Source organism: Delphinapterus leucas, chromosome 7 (genome assembly GCF_059928025.1).
Source record: "Delphinapterus leucas isolate spDelLeu-1000000601 "Yukka" chromosome 7, BTC_Dleu_Yukka2, whole genome shotgun sequence".
Taxonomy (NCBI): domain Eukaryota; kingdom Metazoa; phylum Chordata; class Mammalia; order Artiodactyla; family Monodontidae; genus Delphinapterus; species Delphinapterus leucas.
In genome coordinates this window covers 78,565,058-78,591,909 of record NC_143135.1, presented here as the reverse complement: position 1 = coordinate 78,591,909, position 26,852 = coordinate 78,565,058, and the positions used below count along the sequence as shown (strand labels likewise).

At 40.5% G+C, this 26,852-nt stretch overlaps 1 protein-coding gene across 1 annotated transcript in view; it reads left to right on the top strand.

Annotated features, from left to right (window-relative positions):
• Positions 1-20,733, top strand: part of LOC149748787 (lysine-specific demethylase 4D-like) — a 30,147-nt gene extending 9,414 nt beyond the window's left edge. Inside the window, exon 2 of the mRNA XM_089915465.1 lies at positions 17,844-20,733. Within this exon, the coding sequence (XP_089771591.1) occupies positions 18,180-20,153 (1,974 nt within the window). The 5' untranslated portion in view covers positions 17,844-18,179 and the 3' untranslated portion in view covers positions 20,154-20,733. The remainder of the gene's footprint in view (positions 1-17,843) is intronic.
• The last annotated feature ends 6,119 nt before the right edge of the window (positions 20,734-26,852 follow it).

The window sequence follows — 26,852 nt, the reverse complement described above, 5'->3', positions numbered from 1 at the left end:
GTGGAAATTAAGGGAGCTTAAGAGGATTAGGAAACAGTATTAAGGGAGCACTTGAAATTGAGTTAATGAAATAGTTTGCTTTTTTCTTTTTTTCTTTTTTTTTATTTGTACACATATATTTTCTGTCCTAAAATTATAACTATTACATATACTCCATACAGTTCAAGTTGAACTTGGAGTATGTTCAATATGTTTCTTTTTTTTCACACACACACACACTATTTTTTATTTTTCTAAGGGATAAATAAATTGACACCAAGCATTGTAAATGGATGACCACAACAAGAGCAGCAAGGATTGCAATTACCAAACACGAAACACACTCATGCTATGTCATAATAGTGACATTCAGTCCAGTAATCCTCCACAGTAACAGCTCCTTTACTTGCAGTGAAAATTGATTTGTATATTTTTTGCCTCTGAGTCCTTGTGGGATTTTTTTCTTTTTATTCAAACAGAAAGTCACAAAAATTATAACCATCCTCCTCAGTTCACTCAGTCCCATGTAATTAATTTTTTTAAAATCTTGATCTTTGTTAGCAGTTTTATGAATTCATCAGTTTTCCATTAGTGTTGTGACAATGCTTATTCATTCAATTCAGCAGTATAGTCAGTTACCAGAAACCTGTACTTGTCAGAGTCTTTTCCATGAATTCCCTGAAGATGAAAACCTCTTATAGGAACATTTTTGCAAAAGCATCAGAGTACACCCAGAACTGTCTGTAAATGACAAAAGACTTAAAAATGACCACGGTTAAAGATTTGATGAAAGTTCATGATAATGCATTTGACAAGGAAATTCAGTTATTTCTGAGATATACATTTTAAAGTAATAGAATTATGACTTATAACATTATACTAGAACATATAAGATTTTTAGAAATTTCATATAATGTCTGAAACATTTATATTAACATATTTCCATACAAATAGTCCAAAGAAAGTTTAGTATTAGTTGTTTCTTGTTTGTTTGTTTATACGGCAGGTTCTTATGAGTCATCAATTTTATACACATCAGTGTATACATGTCAATCCCAATCGCCCAGTTCAGCACACCACCATCCCCACCCCACCACGGTTTTCCCCCCTTGGTGTCCAAAGGCTTGTTATCTGTATCTGTGTCTCACCTTCTGCCCTGCATCCGGTTCATCTGTACCATTTTTCTAGGTTCACCAGACATGCATTTATATACGGTATTTGTTTTTCTCTTTCTGACTTACGTCACTCTGTATGACAGTCTCTATATCCATCCACATCGCAACAAATGACTCAATTTCATTGTTTTTTATGGCTGAGTAATATTCCATTGTTTATATGTACCACAAATTGTTTATCCATACGTCTGTCGATGGGCATTTAGGTTCCTTCCATGACCTGGGTATTGTAAATAGCGCTGCAGTGAACATTCGGGTGCATGTGTCTTTTTGAATTATGGTTTTCTCTGGGTGTATGCCCAGTAGTGGGATTGCTGGATCATATGGTAATTCTATTTGTAGTTTTTTAAGGAACCTCCATACTGTTCTCCATAGTGGCTGTATCAACTTACATTCCCACCAACAGTGCAAGAGGGTTCCCTTTTCAACACACCCTCTCCAGGATTTGTTGTATGTAGATTTTCTGATGATGCCCATTCTAACTGGTGTGAGGTGATACCTCATTGTAGTTTTTTTTTTTTTTTTTTTTTTTTTGGGCAGTACGCGGGCCTCTCACTGTTGTGGCCTCTCCCGTTGCGGAGCACAGGCTCCAGACGCGCGGGCTCAGCGGCCATGGCTCACGGGCCCAGCCACCCCGCGGCATGTGGGATGTGGGATCTTCCCGGACCAGGGCACGAACCCGCGTCCCCTGCATCGGCAGGCAGACTCTCAACCACTGCGCCAACAGGGAAGCCCCCTCATTGTAGTTTTGATTTGCATTTCTCTAATAATTAGTGATGTTGAGAAGCTTTTCATGTTGATGCATCTCTTTTTCCTAACTTTAATGAGAATGTTACTTTTGTTTCACTGTTAAGAATTATCCTTGCTATTTTTTACGTTGAAATTCTTTATCTTACAAAACAAGTTTCTCGTGATGCTTTGCAAGGAAGAATGTAAAATCATGAATGGATTTTTCATTTCATCAGATGCTTTTTTGGTACCTATAAGATGATGGTAGTTTTCGTTTACTTTGTTAATATTCTGAATTATATCATTAAATTTTCCAATGTTGAATCATCCTTCCTTTCTATTTGGTCATGATGTATTATTCTTTTATTATATTGCTGTATTTCGTTGGATAACACTCCAGTTTATGTTTTCATCTATGCTTATAAACAAAGATGGCCTGTAGCTTTATTTTTTTATTGTCCTTTTTTCGTTTTGCTATCAGAGATCAGAATAGCCTCATCTGAGTAGCTTTCCAACTTTTTCTATACTCTGAGACAATTTGCACAATAAGAGTTAACTGTTTCTTGCAACTTTTCTAGATTCACATATAAAATAATGTGTCCCCTGGACTTTCAGGGGTCATACTTTGAACCAGCTTCTTATACTGGGGTATTATTCAAGCTTTCTGGTGTTTCTTGGATCCATTTTGGATATGTTTCCTCTCCAGAAAATTATTCTTTTTTCTTATCTTTTGAAAATCTTGCTGTCACGTTTCTCCTAAGATTCTCTTTTGAGATTTTAAAAGTTCTTTTGTACACTATTTCATTCCTAGTGGTTTATTTTCCCCTTCTTTCTTAGGCTCAGTTATGCCCATGTTTTATTGCTATCATTAATTTCTTCCAAGAATACTTTTTCGTCATCAGTGTTTGGTGTTGTATGTGTTTTCTTTCATTAACTTTGTCTTTATTCTTTGTTATTTTTTTACTCCTACCCCTTCTTTCTCTTCTATTTTGTAGCTTCTTCAATTGAATGTTTAGTTCATATATTTTCAATCACCCTTCGTTTTCCTTTTGGTACGATGAAAGATATCTGTCTCCTTTTTAATGCTTTTCACCCTAAACTATATTTTAAAATTTATTTAAATAATTTAAATAAACTAAAAAAAATTATATCACAGAAATTTGTAAAAATCATCATAATCTCGAGATTGTTTCTTTTATCCTTTGACATTAAAGTTGGAAAAGGAGAAGAGTGCATTGATCCTGCATTACCTACCTTCTGCATATTCCATGGTGCATGAGGCTCCAGGGTGGAGGTATAAAGAGCTACTAAGGATCACTCACAGGGCCCCTGCCATCAGTATTCTGGTCTGCAGGAAACATTCCTTTGATGCACTCTTTTTTATTTTTATTTTTTTAACATCTTTATTGGAGTATAATTGCTTTACAGTGGTGTGCTACTTTCTGCTTTATAACAAAGTGAATCAATTATACATATGCATATGTTCCCATATCTCTTCCCTCTTGCATTTGATGCACTCTTACAATAGCTACCAGCAGGGGTCACAGAGAGCAAGCCCTTCCTTGGCTATTATTTTGTCAAGCAAGGCTATTATTTTGTCAATAATATATAATATATTATTATATAGACCCAAAGGATAAAGGTGTTATGTTTAAGCCAAAAAGTGGTGACCTCTTTGGGGAGAGAGGTGGTAGAGGATTGGGCCCCAGCTTCCTCTTGCCTTGAATGGACCCCAGATAACATATAGGGACTTCTGGCACCTCTTGCAGACCATAGGAGATGTGGGGAGTTTCTATTACTTGGAACAGTGGCAGGCCAGCTGATCTTTCTTCGTCTTATTGGGGAGACTACAGGGTGAGGAAGGTTCAATGCCTTTGTTCTCTAAAGGCAGTTGAGCTCTTCCTCACCGATTTCTTTAGCGTGGTTTTCTTCTCCTCTCCCTGGTTCTTGTGCTGACCAGATACTAGTGGTGTTTAATGCCCTGACCACTGTGCTAGCTCCGCCCATTCTGGCAGCTTTCCCAGGGAAATCCCTCTGTACCTAAAGGGACCCTGACATTTGTATAACCTTTAATATATTTTCTTGTAAGAAATCTTAAAGGAAAAATTTCAGGCAAAACACCTGTGTTTTGTGGGCTGATGACTTTAAAAATGAGTCCTTTTACTAGACAGTTGGAAGAGCTGATTCCATTCAATTGTGATGGCATCAGGAATGATGCAGTTCGGGTGGGGCTGAGTTGAGTAGAATCTGGGAGAGATACATGGGTACTGACCATCAGTTCAAGTTTCACTTGAAACTGTTCTCTTGAGAGAGTACCTGTTTTCGTGGAAGGAAAATTGTCTCTACTTTTATCCAAAGCAAGAGGATCAGAGGAGACTTCACTGAAAAGGTGATGTTTGGGCTGAGGCTTGAGAGTTGCCTCGGTGCTAAGATCATCAGACCAGAGTGTACCCGCCTTTTTTGAGACACAGCCAGGAATGTGTTTGGAAGGAGAGAGAAAGGAGCAGGGTACAAAGGGGTGAGCTCAAGAGGTGATGGTGGGCCAGATCACTTAGGGACTTTTAGGACATTCGAAGGATTCGAAGTGGGGTGGAATAGGTGTGCCTGAAGTTTCAGGACAGGGGAAAGTGAAAGAGAATATTTGAATGGTGGAAATTAAGGGAGCTTAAGAGGATTAGGAAACAGTATTAAGGGAGTACTTGAAATTGAGTTAATGAAATAGTTTGCTTTTTTCTTTTTTTCTTTTTTAATTATTTGTACACATATATTTTCTGTCCTAAAATTATAACTATTACATATACTCCATACAGTTCAAGTTGAACTTGGAGTATGTTCAATATGTTTCTTTTTTTTCACACACACACACTGTATTTTATTTTTCTAAGGGATAAATAAACTGACACAAGCATTGTAAATGGATGACCACAACAAGAGCAACAATGATTGCAATTACCAAACACGAAACACACTCTTACTATGTCATAATATTGACAGTCAGTCCAGTAATCCTCCACGGTAACAACTTCTTTACTTGCAGTAAAAATTGATTTGTATATTTTTTGCCTCTGAGTCCTTGTGGGATTTTTTTTTATTCAAACAGAAAGTCACAAAAATTATAATCAGCCACATCAGTTCACTCAGTCCCATGTAATTAATTTTTTAAAATCTTGATCTTTGTTAGCACTTTTATGAATTCGTCAGTTTTTCATTAGTGTTCTGAAAATGCTTATTCTTTCAGTTCAGCAGTATAGTCAGTTACCAGAAACCTGTACTTGTCAGAGTCTTTTCCATGAATTCCCTGAAGATGAAAACCTCTTATAGAAACATTTTTGCAAAAGCATCAGAGTACACCCAGAACTGTCTGTAAATGACAAAAGACTTAAAAATGACCACGGTTAAAGGTTTGATGAAAGTTCATGATAATGCATTTGACAAGGAAATTCAGTTATTTCTGAGAGATACATTTTAAAGTAATAACTAGAATTATGGCTTATAACATTGTACCAGAACATATAAGATTTTTAGATATTCCATGTAATGTCTGAAAGAAACATTTATATTAACATATTTCCATACAAAAAACCCAAAGAAAGTTTAGTATTAGTTGTTTTTTGTTTGTTTGTTTATACTGCAGTTTCTTATTAGTCATCAGTTTTATACACATCAGTGTATACATGTCAGTCCCTATTCAGCACACCACCATCCCCACCCCACCACGGGTTTCCCCCCTTAGTGTCCATAGGTTTGTTCTCTACATCTGTGTCTCACCTTCTGCCCTGCAAACCGGTTCATCTGTACCATTTTTCTAGGTTCCACATACATGCGTTAATGTACGGTATTTGTTTTTCTCTTTCTGACTTACGTCACTCTGTATGATAGTCTCTATATCCATCGACGTCTCAACAAATGACTCAATTTCATTCTTTTTTATGGCTGAGTAATATTCCATTGTTTATATGTACCACAACTTCTTTATCCATTCGTCTAGCGATGGGCATTTAGGTTCCTTCCATGACCAGGCTGTTGTAAATAGTGCTGCAGTGAACATTGGGGTGCATGTGTGTTTTTGACTTATGGTTTTCTCTGGATATATGCCCAGTAGTGGGATTGCTGGATCATATGGTAATTCTATTTTTAGTTTTTTAAGGAACCTCCATACTGTTCTCCATAGTGGCTGTATCTATTTACATTCACACCAACAGTTGAAGAGGTTTCCCTTTTCAACACACCCTCTCCAGCGTTTGCTGTTTGTAGATTTTCTGATGATGCCCATTCTAACTGGTGTGAGGTGATACCTCGTTGTAGTTTTGATTTGCATTTCTCTAATAATTAGTCATGTTGAGCAGCTTTTCATGTTGATGCATCTCTTTTTCCTAACTTTAATGAGAATGTTACATTTGTTTCACTGTTAAGAATGATCCTTGCTATTTTTTACCTTGAAATTCTTTATCTTACAAAACAAGTTTCTCTTGATGCTCTGCAAGTAAGAATTGTAAAATCATGAATGGATTTTGCATTTCATCAGGTGCTTTTTAGATACCTATAAGACGATGATATTGAATTTATGCTGTTCAGCTGTATCAGGATTTAATCCATGCTGTGCAGGCCTGACACTTCTCTATATCCACACTCCTGGGTATTCCTAACTAGGGAGTCCACATCAGATATTGGCATTTGAGATAAAAAGGTCCAGGAAAAGGAAGGTTTTATTCTTCTCTTTTCCACGGAGCTTCTCAAGAAAGTAATGTTGAAGCTTATGGAGCAGAATCATGCAGGTATCTTAGAGAAAGAAGCAAGCACATCTCATTGAAGGGATTTATGACTTTAGACAAGTGCCCATTAGAAGTGAAAGCAAGCTGTCAAGTAAAACAGTCTGGAGAGTTCCCACATCAACAGTTTGTTTTAAGCACCAAATAAACGGGCCAGACAAATGGTGTTGGTGGAGTGTAGAGGACAGTCGTTTCCGAGACCTAGTATTTGTAGAGAAGAATCCCTTAAGTAGGAGAGTCTTCTTGAAAGCAGGGATTGTAATTTAGATAAGGGTAAGAGAACAGAAGTGAGGGAGGAAGCACATGGAGTCAGGGACAATGGCTAGATGGATTTGACTGAAGCTGGGAGTTTGTTTAAGGAACTATTGTGAGAGACATTTGGGGAAACAAGAAGAGATAAAGATGGTGGTTTAAACACAATCGTTTATTTGTTCCCTCCAAAACTACGCTGGAGTGACGATAACAGGATTTTTGTTTTAAGAAGTAATATGCCAAGAAAATGGTAAAGGAGATAATATAGTAGCAAAACTTGAAAACAGATGGACAAGTTGAAACTGATTTGTCAAACCCAGGAAATTTGAATGCTAAATTGGCAGTGAGGAAAGCCAAGAAGCAACACAATTGTCTCTAAGAACCCAGAAGGCTTAGGATTTCATGGCACCAGGTGCCTCTGGAAGTGGCAGTTAAAATGAGGCTAAGGAGGGCTTGTGGAAAGTGTGTCTTAGAAGCAGTGAGAACCTCAGATCCCCTCCCTCTGGGCAGCAGGGTAAACTGCTCTCTCACCCTGAACAGAAGACTAAGCTTCATTTTCTAGAGCAGCTGAAAAGGATGGTCTCTGCACTGGGAATTTCCAGGAATTGTTGAGAATGTGGTTGTCATAGGGAAAACCAATTGATTTAGTGAACTTCCCAAGCTGGATATTGGAAAATCCAGGACCCATTTTCCATGTGGTGGGGAAGCCAGGCCTGTCCCCTCAGGAGGAAGATTGGAAGATTCTTCACTGTTGAATATCACCAGTCATAGAGATACCAACATCAGAGGTTCAGACAGGAAACAACCCCGCCAGATCACCATTCAGGGAAGCATAATCTCCAAACTCATACACACACCCTGAGCTTCTAATCAGTTCTTTATGCTGTACTCTTATATGTGTGCCAACTACTAAAGATCACCAGACACTTGAGGAAAGCCCTAAACATGAAAGAGAGAAACCAAAACAAAACAAAACAAAAGAAAAAAAAATAAAAAGAAGTTTCAAAGAAACAGACTATGCAGGAGAGAAAAATACCTCCAATAGCCTTTGACGTTTTAGTATTTTCTGAGACATGAAATAAGTGCACCTGTGAAACAAAAATAGGACAATGGTGGGGGCAGGGAAGGAAGCTATATACACTTGAAAAAGCTAAGGGGACAGAAATGAGCTATTAAAAATTAAAAGTTTGATAGGAGAAATGAAAAAGACAATAGAAGTAGGTTTACAAGATAAAGATGAGAAAAAATTTCAGAAGATAAAGCACAGTGATAAAGGGAAAGAAAACTGGAAGAAGAAAAGACACAAAAATTGGAGGTCCAGTCCATGAGGTCTGATATCCAAATACAGGAGATAATGTACAGAGGGAAAAACTAGAGGAAGTTGTCAAAGAAGGAACTAAAAAGTTTTCATAAAACTAAACAACCAGCATTTTGAGACGGAAGAAATTTAAGAGTACTGGGACAAAGAAAAGCTCCTATAAACTAATAGGAACACAGCACACTAGGACTAGGAATCATACTTACATCTCCCTTACTCCTCATACCATACTCGCAAAACTATAAAAAAAAGTTAATAAAACAAACTCCAATACCCCACTTAGAATTAAAGGTATAATTAAAATCCAAATTAAAAGTAAAATTAACATATAAAAAGGAAAAACCCCATAAGATAATATTTATCTGTCTCTGGATGGGCCAATAACTTTCTAACTGTCTAAACATAAAGGCCATGAAAGGCATTACAAAGGAAAAGACCCACTCAACATTTTAATATATTAAACTGAAATATTTGCCAAAACCACTTAAAAATAAAATTAAAGAAATGGAAAACTGGGAAAAAACTATGAACACATTAAACAAAGGGTTTAATATGTAAAATATTCACATGAGCAATTTGTAAAATGTTCATATATTGTGTAAAATATGTGAAATAGTCACATAATGTATAAAATGTTCATGTAAGTAAATGAGTAAAAACACTAGAACCATATTAGAGAAAAACGGGCAAAGGATATGAAGCAATACAAATGGCTAGCATACATTGAAGAAATAAAAGTCAATCTTAGTTGTAATCTAAGAAGTATAAATTAAAACTAGAGCTACACTTTTTCACCAAAATTTTTCACAATAATTTTCTTAACAAATTATTAAAGATTGTTTTTCAGAGTAAAGTGAATGGTTGAGGATGTAAAGTGATATGTTTCTGGAAAATTTTGGCAATACATGTTAAGGATTTTAAATGTTTAAATCTTGCAATGAAGTAATTCCATTTCTAGAAATCTAATCCAATGAATTTCATTATTTAATGTTTTACCAAATATACTGATCTAGGTATTGAAATATAGGATATTTATAAGGGATTAAGAATACTTGTGGAAAAGTAAAAAACAAAGTAACTGTCCAATAATAGGGGGAATGTTGAGTCACTTATCTCCATCAAATAGAATTTATTTCGCCATCAAATATTATGGTTATAATTATTTTCAATAAACAGTAAGTAGACTTTCCAACTTGAGAGGAAATTTATTAAACACAGCATTTAGATATTGGCTGTCAGCAGAAACAATGGCTAAGGTCTGAGGCATTCTGTCAACAATCCTCATTTGAAATAATAGCTTTGAAATATGCACGGAACATAAAAGACAAGAAGGCTTTCCTGAAATTGTTGAGCAATCTGTACAATAAGCAAACTGGACAATGGCCACAGTGAGAGGATTTATTAAACTGACTTCACTTCTTACCTTCCCCAGTTTAAAACACACAGACACACAGACACAGACAAACACACACACACACACACACACACACACACACACACACACACACACACACACACACACACACACCAGGAAAGCTTGGAGGAATTATTTTTGAAAGACTCCGAATTTCCAGAAGTCCATCAGGTCTAATCATTGTGCTAAAAATACTTTTCTTCAATTGTCAGAATTGTCAGGTTTCCTTAGATGAAGAATTTCTGTGTTACTGGGGATACCATGAATAAGGGTAAAATGGAAGAGTAACTGAAACGAAAGGGTACTTATTCTCAACTAGTACCTGTGGCTCCAATTGAAAGAAACATGGAGGCGGTTTCGCAGTAAAAGCAACCGTCTGAGACCCATAGAGAAGACATTTGTCTGGAGCACTGAAGATCACCGGAATTGTACATGGCAAATTCTGAAAAGGTTTGATTTGCGCACAGAGTTACACTTACAAAATCAGAGTGTTTCCTTTGGATGCTCAATATCTGAAGACTAATGTGTATCTAGATTATTTATTTTATAAACATGGTAGCCCGGCCTCATTCCTCCTAGGATCCTTAGAAATGTAAAAAGGAAATAATTTAGTTTATAAAACCAATACAGGGGACTTCCCTGGCAGTCCAGCGGTTAGTACTCTGTGCTTCCACTGCAGGGGGACGAGTTTGATCCCTGGTCAGGGAAATAAGATCCCACATGCCACGGGCAAAGCCAAAAAGAAACAAAAACAAAAACTCAGCTCAAGGCTTGTTTTAGTTGCCTATTAATAATTCAATAAGAAATGAGGGCCTGTTTGTTATTCGTAATTAGCATTTTATTGTTTATTAGAGGAAAGACCCTTAGTATGGTATTTAAATTTTTGACATAATTTTCCTTCTAAATTGTTTCACTCTTCTCTTTTCACTTCTTTAGAGGAAGTTTTCATATAGAATGAAAAATGTGATTATATTTTTATATAGTTTTAAATAAAATCATTGTAGAAGAATTGTTGAGATTATAAATTAGGGTGAGATGGGGAGATTATCACATGATACAAATGAGCAGTACTTGTAGATCCTCAGGGTCTAGCTTGAGTGGTGACAGCTATAAGTAGAAAAGGAAGGCAAGCTGGATCCTTGGCTTCTTATATGAGGAAGGAGAGCACAGGAAGCCTCCCTGGGGTATACAGATGTCCCTGGGGTATACAGATGTCCCTGAGTCCTCACAGTAGACTGTCATGGGATCCCCCGACCCCGACATCAGCGACTTTATGTCTAGGGAGAGGGAGATGTAATAGTCAATGGTAACTAGGATACTAGGAATTTCTATTTCACATCCTTAGAAAAGAAGATTTCTAAAGGAGGAAGTTAATTTCAGGAGAAAGATGATCACTTTGTACTAAACAAGTTGATTTTCAGGGGCCCAGTGGCCAGTCAAGAAGGAAAAGCAAATCAGAAGCACAGAAGAAAGTCAGTGCTATTCGAGAAAGCTATGGCACTAAATAATATCTTTAAAGAGAGAGAGAGTGTGGTACTAAAGAATGCCGTGAACATAAAAAGGAAATTTAAGGGGAAAAATAAAAAGAGTTAAAAGAGAGATGAGAATTCAGCTTTGAAATAAGACTGCATTTGTATAGTAGAGAAAGAAGTGGATCCAATGAGAAAGAGAAGAACCGGAGAAGACTATCAGTACCCTGGAGGTCAGAGACATTTTAGGAGGAAGGAGGTGCGCCACGAATCAATGATGTAGAGAGATAAAGTGTAACCCACGGAGCAGCACTTGGGAGACAACGTGATGATTTACAGAGATGAATTTCAGTGGAGAAGTCGGGTCAGAATCAGAAAACAAGAGAGATGAGGAAATGTTTTTGTAAAGGTAGATTATTTTTGCCTATGTTTTGACATGTTGGGTATTGAAATGAAGGTAAGAGAATGGATGCAGCTTAAATCAGGAAAGAGACTGATGACTGATGATTTAACTCTTTACAGAGGTGATAGTGATCATTTAATTGACCATAGTGTTGGAATGCATGAGAGGTGTCTATTTAAGGAGTTTAAATGGCAAGATTAGCTCTGGAGAGGGGGGAGTATCTTCTCTTCCCCTGAGACAGGAGAGTAGGAAGAAAGATGGTGTAACCAAGAGGAGAGAGACTGCAGTGTGTGCCAAATGATTTTCGTTACTTATTTTTTTAATAAACATTTTTGGAGTGTGCACTACATGAAGTACCAAGATCCCTTGGAAAATACGATGATGAAAAAGGCCTAGAAAATGCTCTCAACGTAGTTTTATATGGAAGATAAGTCAAGTACAAAAATAACTCTAGGGATTGAGAACACCAACTATTAACTTAAAGATAAAGTTTTCTACACCTCAGTTCCTTCCTCCATAAAATGGGAATAATGATAGGACCACCTATGTTTCAAGCATTCCATTCTCTTTCTAGCTTACATTTCCTAGTGTTCTAATAGACGTATTTGACCTAATGGAGACATTCAGCCCATGAATCAAACACTGTTTCATTCTCCATCATTGCCCTCATGTTCTCATTTCCTTTTTTACCCAGGATAAATTTACTGGCCCATCATTTTAATCACTCTCTTATCCCTCCGTCCAATCCGTCAAGACACTTGTTCCTCTCTCCTTGAGATACACATGGCTGGAAAACCCTAACCCTGATGAAACCTTACTATTTACTTTCTTCCCATCTTTTGAGTCCCCTTCTGCATGGAGGAAAATTCCACAAAGTCATACAATATGAGTTCAGGAAACACATCAAGACCAAGGCACACATAGGCTCTGTATTTCTTCAGCATCTACATGGAGAGGCATCCCATGTTGAGGAGGATTTTGTTCTAGTGGAGACCCCTTCCCCATTGCTCTTCCTTCAAATAGGGCTTTGATGACAGCCACTTTATTAGGAAAGGGACCTTCAGACTGCTTGGGGAATTAAGCTGCCTAGATATCATGCCAGCCATTTACAGGAGCTGTCTGGGAAAGCCAGCAGCCCTGTACGTTAGGAGGCACCTGGGGACCTTGGGCCCTTTTGGATGCTATAGCCGTCCAGTCATGGAAGGAGTCTAGGCTAGCCTACTGTTCAGGCATCCTAGGATGAAAATATAGGGTCATTTTTGAACAATGCTTCTCCTTCATAACAATCTATCCCCAGGACCCTTGAGTGCTCCTCAGGTGTTTCTGGAATAGGAAGAGAGATATTATTTGACTTCCACCCAATCTTTAGAGGCTAAGTTAACAGCATTGGTCACACTCCCTCAGGGATGTGCTAGATTGTCAACCACTTCCCCTCCCCACCATTTATTACCAATACATTTTGTAGTGACCTCGAGATTGTTTCTTCTGTCGTTGACATTAAAGTTAGAAAAGGAGAAAAGCGAATTCTTTTGATCCTCCATTACCTACCTTGTGCATATTCCATGGTGCATGAGGCTCCAGGGCAGAGGTATAAAGAGCTACTACTGTTCACTCAAAGGGCCCCTGCCATCAGTATTCTGGTCTGCAGGAAACGTTCGTTTTATGCACTCTTTTTTTTTTTTTAACATCTTTATTGGAGTATAATTGCTTTACAATGGTGTGCTAGTTTCTGCTTTATAAGAAAGTGAATCAGTTATACATATGTTCCCATATCTCTTCCCTCTTGCATTTGATGCACTCTTACAAAAGCTACCAGCAGGGGTCACAGAGAGCAAGCCCTTCCTTGGCTATTATTTTGTCCCTGATCCCTGACCCAAAGAATAAAGGTTTTATGTTTAAGCCAAATAGTGGTGACCTGTTTGGGGAGAGAGGTGGTAGAGGATTGGGCCCCAGCCCCAGCTTCCTCTTGTCTTGAATGGACCCCAGATAACATATAGGGACCTGTGGCACCTCTTGCAGACCATAGGAGATGTGGGGAGTTTCTATTACTTGGAACAGTGGCAGGCCAGCTGATCTTAGTCTTATTGGGGAGACTACAGGGTGAGGAAGGTTCAATGCCTTTGTTCTCTAAAGGCAGTTGAGCTCTTCCTCACCGATTTCTTTAGCGTGGTTTTCTTCTCCTCCCTGGTTCTTGTGCTGACCGGATACTAGTGGTGTTTAATGCCCTGACCACTGTGCTAGCTCCGCCCATTCTGGCAGCTTTCCCAGGGAAATCCCTCTGTACCTAAAAGGACCCTGACATTTGTATAACCTTTAGATGCCATATATTTTCTTGTAAGAAATCTTAAAGGAAAAATTTCAGGCAAAACACCTGTGTTTTGTGGGCTGATAAGTTTAAAAATGAGGCCTTTTACTAGACAGTTGGAAGAGCTGATTCCATTCAATTGTGATGGCATCAGGAATGATGCAGTTCAGGTGGGGCTGAGTTGAGTAGAATCTGGGAGAGATACATGGGTACTGACCATCAGTTCAAGTTTCACTTGAAACTGTTCTCTTGAGAGAGTACCTGTTTTCGTGGAAGGAAAATTGTCTCTACTTTTATCCAAAGCAAGAGGATCAGAGGAGACTTCACTGAAAAGGTGATGTTTGGGCTGAGGCTTGAGAGTTGCCATGATGCTAAGACCATCAGACAAGAGTATACCGGCCTTTTTGAGACACAGCCAGGAATGTGTTTGGAAGGAGACAGCAAGGAGCAGGGTAGAAATGGGTGAGGTCAAGAGGTGTTGGTGGGCCAGATCACTTAGGGACTTTTAGGACATTCGAAGGATTCGAAGTGGGGTGGACTAGCTGTGCCTGATGTTTGAGAACAGGGAAAAGTGAAAGAGAATATTTGGTGGAAATTAAGGGAGCTTAAGAGGATTAGGAAACAGTATTAAGGGAGCACTTGAAATTGGGTTAATGAGATAGTTTGCTTTTTTTTTTCTTTATTGGTACACATATATTTTCTGTCCTAAAATTATAACTATTACATATGCTCCATAGAGTACAAGTTGAACGTGGAGTATATATAGTGAAATTTATTTTTGACATTGTTTTCTATATGTTTTTTTTTCACACACACACACTGTATTTTAGTTTTACGAGAGAAATAAACTGATACAAAGCATTGTAAATGGATGACCACAAGAAAAGCAACAATGACTGCAATTACCAAACACGAAACACACTCGTACTATGTCATAATATTGACATTCAGTCCAGTAATCTTCCACTGTAACAGCTCCTTTACTTTGCAGTGAAAATTGACTTGTATATTTTTTGCCTCTGAGTTCTTGTGGGATTTTTTTTTATTCGAACATAAAGTCTCAAAAGTTATAATCATCCTCATCAGCTCACTCATTCCCAGGTAACTAATTTTTTATCCTTCTTGATGTTTTGTAAGGCACTTTTATGAATTCATCAGTTTGCCATTAGAGTTCTGAAAATGCTTATTCGTTCAATTACACAGTATACTCAGTTACCAGAAACCTGTACTTGTCAGAGTGTTTTCCATGAATTCCTTGAAGATGAAACCCTTTCATAGGAATATTTTTGCAAAAGCATCAGAGTACCGCAGTACTCTCTGTAAATGACAAAAGACTTAAAAATGACCACGGTTAAAGGTTTGTGGAAAGTTCATAATAATGCAACTGACAATGAAATTTAGTTATTTCTGAGATATACATTTTAAAGTAATAACTAGTATTATGACTTATAACATTATACCAGAACATATAAGATATTTAGAAGTTTCGTGTAATATCTGAAACATTTATTTTAACATATTTCCATACAAATAACCTAAAGAAAGTTCAGTATTAGCTGTTTTTTTTTTATATGTACTGCAGGTTATTAGTCATCAATTTTATACACATCAGTGTATACATGTCAATCCCAATCGCCCAATTCAGCACACCACCATCCCCACCCCACCGCAGTTTTCCCCACTTGGTGTCCATACATTTGTTCTCTACATCTGTGTCTGAACTTCTGCCCTGCAAAGCGTTTCATCTGCACCATTTTTCTAGGTTCCTCATACATGTGTTAATATACGATATTTGTTTTTCTCTTTCAAATAACTTCACTCTGTATGACAGTCTCTAGATCTACCCACGTCTCAACAAATGATGCAATTTCTTGCTTTTTTATGGCTTACTAATATTCCGTTGTTTATATGTACCACGATTTCTTTATCCATTCATCTGTCAATGGCATTTAGGTTGCTTCCATGACCTGGCTATTGTAAATAGTGTTGCAATGAACATTGGGGTGCATGGGTCTTTTAGAATTGTGGTTTTCTCTGGGTATATGCTCAGTTGTGGGATTGCTGGATCATATAGTAGTTCTGTTTTTAGTTTTTAAGGAACCTCCATACTGTTCTCCATAGTGGCTCTATCAACTTACATTCCCACCAACAGCGCAAGAGGGTTTCATTTTTCTAAGAATTAGTGATGTTGAGAAGCTTTTCATGTTGATGCATCTCTTTTTCCTAACTTTAATGAGAATGTTACATTTGTTTCACAGTTGAGAATGATCCTTGCTATTTTTTACCTTGAAATTCTTTATCTTACAAAACAAGTTTCTCTTGATGCTTTGCAAGTAAGAATGTAAAATCATGAATGGATTTTTCATTTCATCAGATGCTTTTTTGGTACCTATAAGATGATGGTATTTTTCATTTACTTTGTTAATATTCTGAATTATATCATTAAATTTTCCAGTGTTGAATCATCCTTCCTTTCTATTTGGTCATGATGTATTATTCTTCTGTTATATTGCTGTATTTCATTGGATGACATTCCAGTTTATGTTTTCATCTATGCTTATAAACAGTGATGGCCTGTAGCTTTATTTTTTTATTGTCCTTTTTTCGTTTTGCTATCAGAGATCAGAATAGCCTCATCTGAGTAGCTTTCCCACTTTTTCTGTACTCTGAGACAATTTGCACAGTAAGAGTTAACTGTTTCTTGCAACTTTTCTAGATTCACATATAAAATAATGTGTCCCCTGGACTTTCAGGTGTCGTACTTTGAACCAGCTTCTTATACTGGGGTATTATTCAAGCTTTCTGGTGTTTCTTGGATCCATTTTGGATATGTTTCCTCTCCAGAAAATTATTCTTTTCTCTTATCTTTTGAAAATCTTGCTGTCACGTTTCTCCTAAGATTCTCTTTTGAGATTTTAAAAGTTCTTTTGTACACTATTTCATTCCTAGTGGTTTATTTTCCCCTTCTTTCTTAGGCGCAGTTATGCCCATGTTTTATTGCTATCCTTAATTTCTTCCAAGAATAATTTTGGTCATCAGTATTTGGTGTTGTATGTGTTTTCTTTCATTAAATTTTCTTTATTCTTTGTTATTTTTTACTCCTACCCCTTCTTTCTCTTCTTCTATTTTGTAGCTTCTTCAATTGAATGTTTAGTTCATATATTTTCAGTCACCCTTCCTTTTCCTTTTGGTACAATGTAAGATATCTGTCTCCTTTAATGCTTTTCACCCTAAACTATATTTTAAAATTTATTTAAATAATTTAAATAAATTAAAACAAATTATTTCACAGAAATTTGTAAAAATCATCATAACGTGATGATTTATGACAGTGAGCCATTCTGATGGCTGTGTAACCAGCACCTGCCTTCAGGATAGAATATTCACAATATTCTAGAGACTTCCTCACACCCCCACTCACAACCTCTCTCTCTCACAAAGGTAACCACTGCTCTGACTTCTAACATAGATTATGTTGCCTCCTTTTTCTCTTTATATAAATGGAAGCAAAGAATAGGTATTCTTTTGGGTCTGGATAATTTTGCTCAGTATTCTGTTTATAGAATTATTCTTATATTTTCATGTAGTTCTTGTTTATCTTCATTGCTGTATTGTATTCCATTGTATGAATATACTACAGTGTACTTAACCATTCTAATGTTGACTGGCATTTGAGTTGTTTACAGTGTTTGGCTACTGAAATAATGTTGTTCTGAACATTCTTGGACTTGACATTCATTGCACAGACATACACATATCCTAGGCATGAATCATACCACATGGGTAAGTTCAGTTTTAGTGGATTCTGTCCAAATAGTTTTTCAAAGTGAATGTAATGATTTCCATTCTCCTTACCAGAGTACAGGAATTTCCACTGTTAACAACACCATTTCTTGTACTGTCAATCTTATGACATTTTAGCCTTTCTTTGAATATGCAATTATATTCCATGGTGGTGTGTTATTTGTAGTTCCCTAGTAACTATCTCCAAACATTAGTTTGCAACCTGTCTGTATGTATTTTTTCTTAGGTTTTGTTTCCAATACTGCCCTGAAGACACGACATTTGGGATACCCACCCAGGGCTGGGTGGTGATTCACTAGAGCTCAAGAGGCCAGAGCCAAGTGTCAACCAAGGACATCACAGACTTGCAGGCTCAGCCAGCATCAGTCCTGAGCAAGGCTTCTGCCCAGCGTGGAGTCCCCTGCAGAATCAGCAAGCCTAAGAAATATTATCAACTCATTGCACTAAAGTCTACTGGGGGTTCCTGCTGATATAGTCCAACCCATTTTTGAAAAAGTAGTGTTTACCAGCATCCTCACCTATCCAGAACATAAGTAAAAACTTGGGAGTGTCTTGCTTATTAATGAAAGCTATGAAGTCTAAGTCCAACTGGGCCCAGAACCCAAGTTGTAGCATAATGGTATTTCGTCCAACCAAAGAAGAGTTTAATGATTTCAATAAATACATTGCTTATATGGAATCCCAAGGTGCACACCGAGCAGGCCTGGCTAAGATAATTCCACCCCAGGACTGGAAAGCCAGAAAGACCTATGATGACATCGATGACATCTTAATAGCCGCTCCCCTCCAGCAGGTGATTTCTGGGCAGGCAGGTGTGTTTACTCAGCACCACAAAAAGAAGAAAGCCATGACCGTGAGCGAGTATCGCCGCTTAACAAACAGTGAAAAACACCAGACTCCATTCTACTCTGATTTTGAGGATCTGGAGCGAAAATATTGGAAAACGCGCCCCTATGGTTCACCAGTATATGGTGCGGACGTCAGTGGCTCCTTATTCGATGAAAACACGAAGCAGTGGAACCTTGGACATCTGGGAACCATTCAGGACCTGCTGGAACAGGAGTGCGGAGTGGTCATCGAGGGCGTCAACACCCCCTACCTTTACTTTGGCATGTGGAAGACCGCCTTCGCCTGGCACACGGAGGACATGGACCTTTACAGCATCAACTACCTGCACTTCGGGGAGCCCAAGACTTGGTACGCGGTGCCCCCGGAGCACGGCCGGCGCCTGGAAGGCCTAGCCAGGGAGCTTTTCCCGGGCAGCTCGCGGGGCTGTAAGGCCTTCCTGCGGCACAAGGTGGCTCTCATCTCGCCCACGGTCCTCAAGGAGAACGGCATCCCCTTCGGCCGGGTCACTCAGGAGGCTGGAGAGTTCATAGTGACGTTTCCCTATGGCTACCACTCCGGCTTCAACCATGGTTTCAACTGCGCAGAAGCCATCAATTTCGCCTCCCCGCGCTGGATCGATTATGGCAAAGTGGCATCGCAGTGCAGCTGCGGGGAGGCCCGGGTCGCCTTCTCCATGGACGCCTTCGTGCGCATCCTGCAACCGGAGCGCTACGAGCTGTGGAAACGCGGGCAGGACCGGACCGTGGTGGACCACACGCAGCCCACGGAGCCCAGCAGCCAGTTCCTGAACGCGTGGAGGGAGGTCCGCGCTCCTGGGGGACCCGCGCTCCGCCGGAGGCACTGTCCGTCCCGCAGCGCCTCGCACCGCCGTCCGCCCGTGGCCGCCTGCCATGGGACCCGCTGTCGAGCCCCTGTGGATCCTGCGTCCCCACCCGCCTCGCCGGCCCGGGGTTCTTGCTCTGCTGCCCAGTTCGGGGCTGCGGCTGCCTACAGCTCCGCGGAACCCGGCCTGACTCCGCCGCTGACCGCAGGTCCATCTGCTGCGGATCTCCACCTACCTGGACGGTACGGTCCTCGTCGTCGTCCTCGGGAAGAGGGGACTCAGGATCCCACTGTCCGGGCCCGGAGTAGGAGGCGCCTGTCTTTAGACACAACACACCCATCATGTCTGGACTTCGAATCTCAGCTCCCGTTTGCTGGCGATCCCTTGATGGACAGCCCTGCATTGCTGAGCCCATGGCTGCAGCATCCTTCTAAGCCTTCCGGGTGCTGTTGCGCCCCTGACCTTCAACCCTTGGGTCCTCCATTGGATCCCGAAAATCCGATGCACCCTGGCCCATGCCTGCCATCTCTGGAGGGTATTACATCCAGTGTCCTTGACAGCCTCCCTTTGATTCCTCCCTACGTCCCTGGGACTGTGAGAGTGTTTCCCAGGGACGATGCTGGGAACTGCAGGGCCCCCGTGAGCTTCTGTGAGGATTTAAGTTGGGACCAGTGTTATCCATCTAAGAGTCTTGTCCCAGCAGCAGAAACCAGTCTCCCGCACACCCTTGACTGTGATCCCCTGGGGCTAAAGCTAGAGGCACCTGCATCTCTTGAGTCCTGCGAGGAATTCGTTGCCAGTGCATGGTATTCAATCTGTGAGCCCATGACTACCGAAGAATTTGCTAAATGTGACTTTATCTGACCCTCCAGCCCAGAAACCACAGAAGCTCTTTTTTTTAAAAATAAATGTATTAATTTTTGGTTGCGTTGGGTCTTTGTTGCTGCGTGTGGGCATTCTATAGTTGTAGCGAGCAGGGGAGCTACTCTTCATTGTGGTGCGTGGGCTTATTGCAGTGGCTTCTCTTGTTGCAGAGCATGAGCTCTAGGCACACAGGTTTCGGTAGTTGTGGCACGTGGGCCCTAGAGCGCAGGTTCAGTAGGTGTGGTGCATGGGCTTAGTTGCTCCGCGGCATGTGGGATGTTCCCGGGCCAGGGCTCGAACCCGTGTCCCCTTCACTGGTAGGTGGATTCTTAACCACTGCACCACCAGGGAAGTCTCTAAAAGAATCATCTTTAATGGATATGGGCTCAGTCAGAGATTCTAAAACTATGGTCCAGCACCAACAGCAGCATCTCATAATTTGTTAGATGTGCAAACTCTGTGGCTCCACCTCAGATCTACTGAATCAAGAATCTTTGTGGTTGGGCTTCCCTGGTGGCGCAGTGGTTGGGAGTCCGCCTGCCGATGCAGGGGACACGGGTTCGTGCCCCGGTCCGGGAAGATCCCACGTGCCGCGAAGCGGCTGGTCCTGTGAGCCAGGGCCGCTGAGCCTGCGCGTCCGGAGCCTGTGCTCCGCAACGGGAGAGGCCACAGCAGTGAGAGGCCCGCGTACCGCAAAAAAAAAATTTAAAAAAAAGAATCTTTGTGGTTGAAGCCTAGCAAGCTGTGGTTTGACAAGCCCTGCAGGTGATTCTGATGCACCTACTAGGCTAAGTCAGTCTTGATAATTAACATCAAATCTGACTAGGATCCCTTCTTATAAAGGAAACAAGGCACAACTGGGAAGGGCAGCTTCTTTTGCCCTCTCTCGTCTCCTCCCCTTCCTGAATGTGGACAGTGGGCAGGGATACAGAGAATCAGTTCCTGGTGCTGGGGACAGACAAAATCAGGCAACAGGGGTTCCTTGAGACAAAGCATCAACTAGAAGGTGAGAAAAGTGAGTTGTATAAAACAAAATTACCTTGCTTCTGGTTACTGTTAGTTTGTCTTTCCCTGTAGTTTGAATTAAGCCTTTAATCAAAGTTCCAACCTCATCTCTGCCCCTTGCTTGAATAAAAATTAGACCAGGACCATACTATGTGGAACAAACCCACCTGTGGTCACCTTGATGGTAATGGGGGTTATCCAGAAAACCTTCAAAGAAGTGGAATTGGAGTGAGAACTGGCCTCTGCACCTGGAGACTCCCCTCCCCTCTTTGGCAGGTTCTGAGTTTGCTCCTATTAATGAAAGAGGCTTCATTATAGTTCATACAAATGTCTGTGGGTACCATAGGGATAACCAACTACATCTTCTCTTCTAGTACAATCTTGCACTCATATTTTTGCTACTTGCAAAAAATTTATAATGTACAAAATAACAAAAATAAACTATTCTAACCCAGAACACATAAGTAGCCTTTATTAATGATTTTGTTAATATTTTTGTATACTTTTTTTTAAATTTTGTGTTCCATTGGAGAAAATTTTATTAAGAAAATTTACTGGGATTGACTGGTAAGATTGCTTTTATCTCTATTGAAGGATTGAGGGGAAGAGAAAGAAAAGATCCACATGGTGTGATATCAGTTGCAGTGTTGATATCCTTCTTGGGAAAAATTCAGAAGCAAATCTTCTAGGGATTAGATGATGTTTTCAAATGTATTTCACATATCACAGCGATTTCTGTATATTTTTGAAAACCTCTGAGTGTGTGTGAGCTTACAGGCACACATGCAAATGAGAAGGGGAGAGAAGAAAGTCAGATACTCCCACCCTTCTGAAAGACTTTTTAATCTTTGAGGGGATCTTGTCTCTGGAGAAAAATAGCAAGAAAAAGAGGCCATGTTTTTCAAGGATAAATGAAATTGGGAAAATTTTTTTCTCTTTTATCTGCTTTTTCTTTTTTTTTTTTTTAATTGTGAGAAGCTGGTTTCAGGTAAGTGATAGGCTAAGCAGGGGTGGTTATTGATGAAAGATTTCATACAATGGCTTTGAAAGGAATAGTACAGATGGTTTTTTTTTACTGTTATCGTTCACTGAATTGGTTTGTATAAACGAGGAAATTCATCCAATTTGTTCTTGTGGTTATTCCTTCCCTGTTTCTGTGAGTTTATTACTTATTTCAAGGAACAGAGGGGAGAAGAGCCCCACTTAGAACCTTTGACACCAGGAGGCTTCTTAAATGTCTATTTTCATGTAAACCCAGGATGGGGCTTGTGGACATTCCCACCTAGGAATATTGTACTCATGCTGCAGTGGCCAAATCTCCAAAAGAATGAGGAATGGGGAGAAGCTATGAGAAGCTCTGCTCTGTGTAATAGTAGGGTGCTTGTTCTCAGTGCTAGAACGGGGGCTGTGATGCAGAACTCCCTAATGTAAGGGAGCTGTATTCAGAGACAATTGGCAGGCTATGGCATGATCAAGCAAAAGGAAAGTTGAGTCCTGGTTGTGGGCTGAGTTGGGTCTCTGGGGGAAAAGAGGATCCCAGGACTCATGAACTCACTTCTTCATGCTTTACTATGCCTAGAGTCCTCACACAGCTTCAGTATGTCTCCCATCTCTTTGTGGCTCCACTAGGAGCCTAAAGGGATCCTGATGTCATCTACCTCTAAGGGCAGCTGAGACCCTCTGTGGCTCTGAGAAACTCTTATTAAAAGCCACACCAAGGTTCAAGAGCGTGGTGGAGCAGTCTAGGGATTCATTTTAGGAGGTGTGGGAGCATGAGAAAGCACTTTACTGCTACCCTACAAATTGAGAACTAAATGAAAGAAGGTCCAACTAACTAAAGCCCACCTCCTTGATTGTGAGTTCCTTAGCTGAGACCTTTGGCCGTTTCCTACTGTGTCTTTTAATCCAGGCTGAAGGGCTCCAAGTAGAGATACTTGCGATCTGTTACTGTTGTGGGTCATGATGTGGAGAGTGGGGTGGGCCTTAGAGTGCTGAGTGTGAAAAGCAGATGAAATCTCCACTCTGGATAACACACAGATATGTCGGTTTTCCTACATCATTCTTCTACAACAAATTTTAAAGTTTTGAAAATCTTTTGAATGCTTTCCCTGTTTCATCAACTACTGTCTCACATTTGGGTTTTCTCTCTCTCTCTTGCTCGATTTTTATTACCTTTCCTTCAATTCCTGTATTTTTGCTTTTCTCGTGAGTGAGCTCCCTCTCTCTTTTGTTGTCATTTTGTTCATGTACTCAATAATAGTAGTAATTAAAACTTCTGCAAGGCACTGATCCAATTACCCGCCTTTGAGATAGGTACCTAGTTTGTTTTGCAAATGGGAACATGGCCGCATCTCATCTCAAGTTGACCAGGGCTAGTGAACAATGGGTCTGAGAATCAAACTCAGCAGTTTAGCTTCAGGGCCTGTGCTCTTAACCACAGGCCACAGTGCTCTCCACTGTCTTTTTCACTTTGGGTGTTAAGAAACAGCAGAAGCTTCATGCCAACTCCTTGAAATGGGATTTTCTACCACCGAGAATAATTTTGAAATGTGCAGGAAGCTTTGCCTGTTGTCTCCTGTATCCGTATCTCATATTGTCTACAACCCTGCTGATATTCCCCAAGGATTATCTTTCTTTTGGATTTGTTGGCACATCAAATAAAGTAAGGACAGTTTACTTTGGTCCAGGCACTGTTTGAACCTCTTTTTCTCTCTATCTGCCCGCAGGGTCACAGTAACCCTTTTATGCTAATTTCTCTACAAACGCATCTCTTCTTTTGTACTGCTTTCTCTAAGTTCCTCTCTACTCCTGATGTCTCTATTGTTCTAGTCTCATCTCTGATCCTTTACCTGGACTTTACTTTCCTCTTCCTCTCTTCCTATTACATAATCCCAAATACCCCTTGTCCTCTTAGGCATGAGCTCCTCACATGTTTGTGGAATCAGGACAGGGGAACCTTCACTCCAGCTTCTGGAAATGAGGCCACATCACAGGAACGTGACTGAACATTCTGGAAAACTTCTTTTGCCACTTCCTCCCTTTGATCCTACATCTTTATTGCTGGGTCTCAGGTAAGAACAAGCAGCAGCCATTTCTCACTCTGGGATATTTAGATGATCAACACATCTTTCGTTATGAAAGTGAAGAGCAAGGGCAGAGCCCTGGAATGTGGGTAGAGACATTCCAGACTTTTGTACTGAGATCCGGGCCAGACAGAGGACTGACGGAGAAGGAGAAAGATTTCAGAGTGATTTTGTCAGACATCATGGTTCAGTAGGGCCAGAGGAGGGGTGCATATAAGAAGACAGTCAAAAGCCTGTGGCAAGGACAGGGCCTGTTCCTTCACAGCAGAATGGTAATATAGACACTAGATTTTTGCAAAGAGATGCCATGTCTCAGAGCCAGCATCAGAAACTTCCACAATCCAGAAGAGTGGGAGGTCACAAGAACTAGCCTGACTGTCCCTTCAGAGTACGGGAGGCACGGGGACTGTGAGAATAGAACAATTTCTGTCTGAGAGTGGGGGCAAGTTTCAGTCTCTTTGGGCCACACTTACTGGTAAAGTCCAGTGGATGACTCAGCTATGGGTTTTTAACATCTGTCTATTAAAGGCAGGATATGCCACCCTCTACTCAGAAATACTCCCATGGACAGAAGTCCACAAGGCCCATATTAATAAGGCTTTCAGTGAAATATGGAGACATCAGAAGGGGTTTCCTGCAGAGGAGAGGTACTGACCTTCTTCACCACTCAGTCCTAGAATCACCAAGTCTTTTCCTGGTGCTCTATGAGGAGATGAACATCTCTCCCACTCAGTATTGTGCATATCTGTGTCAACACTCTTTTACTATGTTGTATTCAGAGTAATTGTCCAGTTGTCCTTGAAGGGCCCCACAACAGAAGAAATATTTACTGTGCCAATTTTCCAGAGAACTAGAGATGCATTTAGTAGAAATCTGGATCTTGAAGTGTGGAGCTATCTCATTGAATCCACTATATCCAGGGCCCTCACTCTCTGGAGGCAGATCCCTGAGATCAGCTTCTTAGGAAGAGCAGATATAGCGGGTTTTATTCCTCCCCTCCTTACCCCCAAATAGACTCAACAATATATCCCCCTCATTCTCTTCCTACAACGTAACTTCAATACTGCTCCCCGTTGAAAGTGTTCCGTCCCTTTGAACATGGGTAGGGTTGTGGCAATAACAGATAAGACACTCTGTGTTGCACAAAAGGTAGAATAACTTCCATCTGACAGTAATGGGATCCTCGCTCTAGGAAGCAAACTACTATGCTGTGAGGAAGCCCCCAAGCAACTACATGAAGAGGTTATATGAAGATATTCTGGGCAACAGCCCCAGCTGAGGTAACTCAGAGAGCGTCAACTGCCAGACTAGTGAGTGAGGTCTTCTGTGTTTCCAGTGCATGTTCATTTACCAAGAGAATGACCACTAGGTGGGTCTACAGACCCAACAGTCTCACTATGCTCTGGGATTTTCCAGAGCTGCATTTCTTACCTGATTCTCATTAGTTCCCAGTCTAACATGAGGTGAGGGTTACGCTTCAGGTCTCCAGGTATCAATGAAATCTCATACCCTGTGTGAAATCTAAATGTATGCATCTTCCCATTTTCCTAATGAACAGTCACTTGAGTTATTAGCCATAGGTCCCTTTGGATTAGGACTGGGTAATCATTACAGTATAGAATACTGTGTCATGGTGTCACAGGGAACTTACGCCTAGGGATGTGGTCACCTCATCAATCAAGGAGTTCGAAGTCTGAAAATTGTCTCAGTCCTGGGAACTGGAAAAAAGGATCATTACATTAATTGGAGAAAACAACCCTCTGCCTCCTGATCACACTTTCTTGATTTCTTTTGATTATATCTTAAAGCAGTATTCTTGGCTTCTCTTGTATCTATTCTGCCCCTGGGGATCCTATTCATTTTATTAACCATCTCTGCAATTCCATGTGGGCCAAGCCACCTTGGTTCCTGCTCAATCCTTGCTGGTCATTACAAAAATGCAGTCTGCTGGCATCTGGCAGTTAAATGCCCTATCATCTGAGTGATATCAGTAGCCAAGCTCTGTAAACACTTTTATCATCATCCCAATCCTGGAGAGGATAGCTACCACTGAACTTCTTTCTGATGCTAGATCCCTCTCACCAGCACATTTGTGATAACCTTGGTGAATAGCGTATTCTCTTTATTGACAAACACAATGCTATGGTTGACCTTCTGACCTCATAATATATCCACTCCAAGATACAAATGCCCTTTTGCCTTTTTTTTTTTTTTTTTTGCGGTACGCGGGCCTCTGACTGTTGGGCCTCTCCCGTTGCGCAGCACAGGCTCCGGACGCGCAGGCTCAGCGGCCATGGCTCACGGGTCCAGCCGCTTCGCGGCATGTGGGATCTTCCCGGACCGGGGCACGAACCCTGTCCCCTGCATCGGCAGGCGGACTCTCAACCACTGCGCCACCAGGGAAGCCTCTTTTGCCTTTTAATCCCGTCCTGTCCCATCTTACAGAGCAAGTCATGCATTTCATTGTTACTAAGCATGGGCCATTGCTTTTTCCAGGCTTGTAGGAGCCTGCAAGCCACAAATGTTCTAATCTTCTAATATCCTTCCAGAGTGTTATATCCTATATCCTGAGAAGGTGTTCCCAGACCAATAAACTCTCTCTTATCCTGTT